Source organism: Octopus bimaculoides, chromosome 5 (assembly GCF_001194135.2).
Source record: "Octopus bimaculoides isolate UCB-OBI-ISO-001 chromosome 5, ASM119413v2, whole genome shotgun sequence".
Lineage (NCBI taxonomy): Eukaryota > Metazoa > Mollusca > Cephalopoda > Octopoda > Octopodidae > Octopus > Octopus bimaculoides.
Genome location: NC_068985.1, coordinates 31,844,752 through 31,852,560, shown reverse-complemented (window position 1 = coordinate 31,852,560; position 7,809 = coordinate 31,844,752). Strand labels below are relative to the sequence as shown.

Here is a 7,809-nt window from a genome sequence, read left to right as displayed (position 1 = left end):
ATATATTGAAACTGAACCAAATTTGATGACTGGCACTCATGCCAGTGGAGCGCTGACAGCACCATCCAAGCGGGATCACTGCCAGAGCAGCGGTCTCACTCCCATGCTGGTAGCATGTAAAAAGCATCATTTGAGCACGATCGTTTCCAGCTTCACCTTACTGGCACTTGTGCCAGTAGCATGTGAACAAAACATTGGCTGACTCCTGTGCAGGTGGCACATAAAAAACACCATTGGAGCGTGGCCGTTGCCAGTACCACTGGACTGGCCCTCGTGCTGGTGGCACATAAAAAGCACTCACTACACTCTCGGAGTGGTTGGCATTAGGAAGGGCATCTAGCTGTAGAAACTATGCCAGATCAGATTTGAGTCTGGTGTAGCCATCTGCTTCGCCAGTCCCCAGTCAAATCATCCAACCCATGCTAGCATGGAAAGCGACATTAAATGGTGATGATGATGATGATGATATATATATATACATATCAATCAATTTGTTGGAAAGGAAAACAAACACCAAGCTGAGACATTGCAAATCGTATATGTTATTATTATTAAAAATAATTCAGCAATTTTTAAAGTATTACAGCTGTTTCTGGGATATTCCAGTAACGTGGTCAGCAACTGGTGTTTGTAAAATTTCATTGAACTAAAGGTAGGTGACATCAGCAACTGGTGTTTGTATGGTGATTTGGAGTTGCGGTTTTGGAACCTGGGTGGAAGATTGTTACTGAAGTTTCTGTAAAGATCATCAGTGTATTTTGGTGATTTAAATAAGAGTTTTGACTGTTATTTCCAGCAGGTAGACATATTCAGTATCCTCTCAGAGTCAATAAAATAAGTACCAGACAAGTACTGGGGTTGGTGTAATTAACATACCCCCTTCCCCCAAAATTGGCAGCCTTGTGCTAAGGTTTGAAACTAGTATTTGGGTGACATTAAAATTCAAGTAGCTTCTTTCACTAAGTTTAGCATTAGTACATTTTTAAGACATGACTGAGTTTTCTTTTTCAATTATTTGTTCCCTGCAGATATATCTGACAAACAATTTGGCATAATTAACTACTGGAAGCTCAAGTTGTATGGTTCTCCAATGATGCCAGAGGAATTTCGAAATCGTCGAAAGTAAGTTTTTGTAGAGATTTGTTTGTATATGTCAGAACAAGGTTTATTATTTAATGAAAATATCCGAAAAATACCTTATGGTATTTGTTCCAGTTGTGTACATTCTAAGTTAAACTCCTCCTGAGGTCAACTTTGATTTTCCTCTTTTTTGGGAGTTAGTAATTTAAAGCACCAGTCAAGTGGGAACAATGTACCCAACTAAGCCCTACTCTTAAAATTGTTGGTCTTGTACCTAATTTAAAAACATTTATTTGAAATAATTTTGTTTTTTTATAAGTTCATACAAGAGTATCAGGGATTGGATTTTGCTCTAAGTAACATAACCAATTTACTTAGCAGCTTAAAACCAACCTAGCTTTGTAACATTTACATTCTGTTAATTAGTATCACATTTTTACATCATTCAAAGGCTTTTATCATACTGTTGAAAACTAACTATAATTGTTATTTCCGTTTAGACATAGCAAATAATTTTAATTCTTTTTCTTTTTTTGGTTTAATCTGTAGAAAGGGGCTATGCCTGTAATTGTCATATGCTCTTTGATGTGGTTAATGTTCTTCTTAAACAATTTCAAGTTGAAAGGTGCTGGAAAATTATAGTCCAGGAATGAATTAGCATGGCCAGGAGTAAATTGGGATTAATGAAGAGCAACTGCTTGTTTTCCAGATAATCAAAATTTCAGTAGATTGCTTCATGTGTCTGTTAGTGTTCAGTATCATCAGGCAACTGTTGCTCTTGAGAATTCATGTGAAAGCAATGTTATTACCATTAAGATTAGTGAAGCTTTTGATCCTGCTTTACATGAGAACCTTCTTGCTAAGTTACCTATCTATGAAAAGTTTGCTATCCCACCACTCCATCACAACAGATGTTGTGTCTTTGCAGTTTACATCCTACCAATACTCATCATAGAATTCAGCTACATACTACATTCTTCCGACCATATACACTCCTATGCAGATGATATAATCACTCATTCCCACTTAACTTTCAGCATACAAATTTCATCCACTTGGCACTTTGTGCTAGACTTTCTCTGCTTCCACAAACAAAAACCTTGGAAAAAAAATTCCTCAATGTCACCATGGCAATCTTGAATTTCATTGCCATAATTAATGGATGTGCATTATATATATATGATAGTGTATTACTGGCAAGGCAATCTGTCAGTTACAATGATGAGGATTCCAGTTGATTTTATCAATGGAATTGCCTGCTTGTGAAATTAATGTGCAAGTGGCTGAGTACTCTACAGACACACATACCCTTAATGTAGTACTCAGAGATAAGGCTGGCCCTTTGTATTACTACTATAACTCATTTTTCATAACTGAGTGGACTGGAGCAATCTGAAATAAAGTGTCTTGCTCAGGGACACAATGTGCTGCTGGGAATCAAACTTACAACCTCACAATCATGAGCTGAATACCCTAACCACTAAGCTATGTGAATAAATATGGTATATGACTTTCTGTTTATTAACTTTATATATATATATATATATATATATATATATATATACAATCATGTGTTGCTTTACATGTATATCAGTCAACAAGCCTTGTTTACTTAAGGGATAACACAAAGCTTTCCAACTTAAATAAGACTGTGTGTTCATATGTACATTTATTTATTTTAGGGAGGTTTTATCAGCCATATCAAATTCAGTAATACAGAATGATAAATCTGTACTTTGCCAAACTCTTCCAAAATATGGCAAAGATATCAATCCAATTTCCGAAAGAGTTCTTAAGGTAAGAATATAACTTTTTATCGTTAATTTCTGGCTTGATGATATTTATTCATATATTGATGCATCAACACTGTTTTACATTTCTCATGTAAAAAAGACTTAATTATGCTTGCCTGATGTATAGTCTGGTGATCTATAAAAAAGCTAGACTTGTATCAAAGATACAAGTGATTAGTTTCAATATTTTCAGTAATTAATTTTAAATTGTTTGAATTTTCATAGTTTCTGTTCTCATTCTTCATTACTGAATCTGTGTAGATAATTGTCTGTGTAATAGTCCAATATATCATTAAAGATTTAATCCAAGACTTTCAAAATAATTTCTAAGCATTGAAGAAGGGAATTTAGCGGAAAATCCTAAAGATGAACAAGATTGTTTCTAAGCTGTACAAGAGAACTGGCTTAACAAAAGCATGAAAGACATTGATTTTGAAGGATGGACTTAAAGCAGATGTCCAAATATTGGCCAGTATATTGCAAGCTGGTTTAATTACAGGAGAAAATCTTTTTTCTGAGTTCACCACATATGAACATAGGTTAAAAAACCTTTTGTGTAAAATACATCCAACACTAAAACAAATTCATGGGACTATACTATTCATCACACAAACAGTGATGTAACAAAGTACAATTTACTGGGTGCTGCTTTAGAGCAACAGATGAGCTAGCATCATCCATTGTGTTATATGGACTGTTAGATATGTAATTCGTCTGACGTTCCGTGTGTCACTGTGGTTCGTCTGAGTTCATTGTTTCATTGTTGTTGTCTTGTGTGACTGTCGTAGTAAAATGTCATTGATAGATATGGCGGACATGACTTTTGTTTATTTATAACGAACATTGGGTGAGTGCGTTCTTTGTATGTAATTGAATAATAAATGTAATAATTAAATTTGTACAACTCGTGTTATCTCTGCGAGTCATCCGAGGGAAATACAACACATTGTCCTTTGGAGACCATGGCCTACTTGTAGGAAGTCACAAGTCCTTGTATTTAGATGTTGTTGTCAGAGATATGAAATGTAAGGTGTGGTACCTTGATGTAATCATACAAAATCTATCTTGACTGAGGTTGCTGAGTGTTGTGATGAGAACAGCTGTATGAAATATATAACATCAATATTGTTGTCTTCTTATTCAATTTTCATTCTGTTCTTTTACAGATTTTGGCTGCAACTAATATATTCTTGGTCTTCCTAACATTATACCAAATGTTTGAATACATTGTATGTTATAAGGATGAAAAGAAAGAACAAAAAGAAATATTGCAACAGCAAATGCAGGCGCATCGAATTCAGCAATATGCTACTGCTGGCAATGATGGTATAGTGGAATCAGAACGGTTGCTTCAGGATCAGGACAGTAGGAGCTCGCCAGCAGCTTTTGATTCCTCTGAAAACATTAAAAATATGTCAGAAAATGTATCTTCAGAGCAGTTACAGTTAAACAGTCACTTTGAAAGCTATGAGTTAACTAATTCTCAAATGCAGGATAATGTTGACAGTGAAAATGATTCTATTGAAATACAGGAATCTTCTTTAATGACAGAGACATTTTGAACAAGAGCATTCTTCTAGAAAATTTCTCAGGTTTACAATGCAACACTTTTGGTATATAACCCATGCAAGCATGGAAAAACGTACATGTTAATAATGAGGATCATGATGAAATAATGCCAAATTGCAAAACAATTTTTGTAATGATGTGTCTGTGATATTCATTTTCAAGAAATTATGAACTAAACACAAATTTTACTAACACATCTATTTTATAATTCATAGTTAAGATATTTTTATATAAATAATAGTAATCAATATATTGTTTATAAATATATTCCAAAACACACATATATTAGAAGGCTTGAGTGTGAAAGGAATATTTAGAATTTAAACACATTCTTCAGAGAAGACATACCAAGTTTCCATCACTAATCAATTGCATAGAATACCCCTTTGTTATATAATGCAGTCATATATTTGTCAAAAATTAAGCTATCTACTGTTGGAATTGCTTAAGTTGTATATTTGTACATTTGTCAGCTTGTCAGTAATTAGACAATATATATTTTACACACAACACAGTGCAAATCAGAAGGAGTAAAATAAATTTGCATGTTAGAAAGTCAGGCTTTGAGAGAAATATTTAGACTATAAGAATTCTGTAAAAAGCAGTCATCAAGGGATGGAACACTTCACAGTTTCTCCACATCGAATGCTTAGAATGTATTTACATTTTAAATATTTCTTTCACAGCCAGGTTTTCTAATATTCAAATTATTTCACTCTTTCCTATTTGTGGTGCATTGTGCTTAACTAATGATGAGCAACCAAAAGCAAAATTATGCAAATTAAGCTATGCACAATAGTGATATCCCTAATATATGCCTGCATTCTATAGGAGGTGAATATTCTATGCTAATGATTCAGGAAGAAAACTGGGTATGTCTTGTCAAAGGAGAATTCAACAAACCATGAAACAGTCCATCAAGAGATCCCACTATCTTATTTCTGCATATCGAGACCATACAAAGAATGTTTACATTTTAAATATTTCTCTCATGCCCATCCTTTCTAATATTTAAATCTGTTTCAGTCTTTCTTATTTCTGCTGTTTTGTTCATCAAATGTGTGTGAATATATATATGTATATATATATATATATTTATACGTGTATATGTGTGTGTATGTATGTATATATAGGAGTATGTGTGTATGTATATATATATATATGTGTGTGTGTGTATATATATATATATATATATATATATATATATGTGCGCATATATCAAAATAAGCAACAGGATATCTACAGGTAATGCAGTATAATCGTTTCAAGCAACTCCATTTAATTGAACGATGCAACCATTACATCAATTTAAATGCAGAGCAATCCTCAGCTGTATAAATACATAGAATTAAATTAGATTAAAACAGATGGACACATTAGTATAACTTTACCTAAAACCTCCAAGAAGGTAAGGAGATAGACAAAGAACATGCTGTCTTCACTTCAGCTTAGAAGCTACTAATGTATTAGGAAGAATAACTTGTTAAAGATCTAACTTGTCACTGTTTTTTGGGGTCAGTTTTAATTTATAGTCTTGTTTATCAAATCTTTGTATACCAAAATCTAAGGCCAAAGAACAAGGAGCAGTGACTGTTAGGAAAGGGGCTGAGGGATTTGACAGAAATCATAGTGGGTAGAGTCATAAAACTATCAAGATTAATTTGAAGCAATATAATGAGATTTGGTAAAGGAAATCTTAAATCAAGATGTTAGCTGACAATTAAAAGGGCAAGACTTTAGTAAACCAATGATGATAATACAGGGGGAATTTTATCATGGGGTACTATAATTAAATATTTTAAACAATATTGCCATAGTTTATAATTAGTATATAGTTAGCATGTCCTATAACATCAATATTCCTTTAGTTAATACCAGGTATTATAGATAATTTTTAGTTTAAATACTTGAATTATTATACATTTTCTATAAGTCTTCTGTATTGATGTTACTAAGGCATATATACTTCATCATGGTTTTTAGTGATTAAGCTATTTTATTCCTTTTCTATGGTGTTCTACCCTACCTGATCATTTTAATACTTTATAATTTTTTCTTATCTGCTTCCCCTCTGGCTAAGACAGGTTTATTTAGCCTGAGGGGAAACAGATAAGAAAAAATTTGCCAATGTTCTACGCCGTAAGGACTTAAGACTTGAGGTATTTCGTGTTGCAAGACAGTGTGTGAGAGAGAATCGTGATTTCATAGGAGAGAAATGTGTCTGCATGTATGATGGTTCACTTGCATTAAATGAGGCTGCAAAGAGAGAGGTTTGGAGACACCACTATGAAAGGTTGCTAAATAAAGAGAATGAATGGGAGAAAGAAAGTCTGCTGAATGTTGACCCAACAGAGGGACTAGCTATCCAAATTGACAGTACCTTGGTAGATAAAGCAAATAAGGGTATGAAGAAAGGGAAAGCCCCCAGCCCATCAGGAATCACCACAGAGATGCTCAAAATATCTGGCGGTGTCGGCTATAGTCTAGTCACCCATATAGTCAATCAGGTGATACATGAAGAAGTCATACCCAATGACTTGTGTAGCAGCACCATAGTTAACTGCTACAAAGGTAAAGGTGACGCTTTAGATACAAATAATTACAGAGGTATCAAGTTATTGGATTAGGTAATGAAGGTCACGGAGAAGGTCATAGCCCAACTAATTAGGGAGAGAGTCAGTCTAGATGTGATGCAGTTTGCATTTGTGCTAGGGAAAAGCACCACTGGGGCTATATTTCTGGTAAGACAGCTGCAAGAGAAATAGCTAGCCAAAGATAAACCTCTGCACCTGGCTTTCGTTGACATGGAGAAAGCCTTTGACAGGATCCCCCCGATCCCTTATCTGGTGGTCAATGAGGAAACTAGGGATAGATGAATGGTTAGTGAGAGCTGTACAAGCCATGTACAGTGATACTGTCAGTAAGGTGAGGGTTGGCAACCAGTACAGTGAAGAATTCCGAGTAGGGTTAGGAGTCCACTAAGGATCAGTCCTCAACCCCCTCTTAGTCATCATAGTCCTCCAGGCAATAACACAGGAATTCAAGACAGGATGCCCCTAGGAGCTCCTCTATGCTGATGACCTTGCTCTAATTGTTGAGTTACTATCAGAACTAGAGGAAAAGTTTCAGGTGTGGAAGCAAGGATTAGAATCGAAGGGCCTTAGAGTCAACCTAGCTAAAACCAAAGTCTTAATAAGTAGGAAGGCAGACAAATCTCTTCAGGTAGATGGCCCTGCTCAATCTGTAGAAAAGACATAGATAGAAACTCCATAAGATGTACCCAGTATAAGCTATGGACACATAAGAGGTGCAGCAATATACATATGTGCATATGGATACATAAATGTATATATATATATAGGTATGT

General features: G+C 34.7%; 1 protein-coding gene across 2 annotated transcripts in view; it reads left to right on the top strand.

The window, feature by feature from the left end:
* LOC106867880 (proprotein convertase subtilisin/kexin type 7) overlaps positions 1 to 5,458 on the top strand; it is a 59,536-nt gene extending 54,078 nt beyond the window's left edge. For both annotated transcript variants that reach the window (XM_052968261.1, XM_014912941.2), the window contains exons 15-17: positions 1,029 to 1,122; positions 2,763 to 2,877; positions 4,040 to 5,458. In XM_052968261.1, the coding sequence (XP_052824221.1) occupies positions 1,029 to 1,122; positions 2,763 to 2,877; positions 4,040 to 4,435 (605 nt within the window). In that variant the 3' untranslated portion in view covers positions 4,436 to 5,458. The remainder of the gene's footprint in view (positions 1 to 1,028; positions 1,123 to 2,762; positions 2,878 to 4,039) is intronic.
* The last annotated feature ends 2,351 nt before the right edge of the window (positions 5,459 to 7,809 follow it).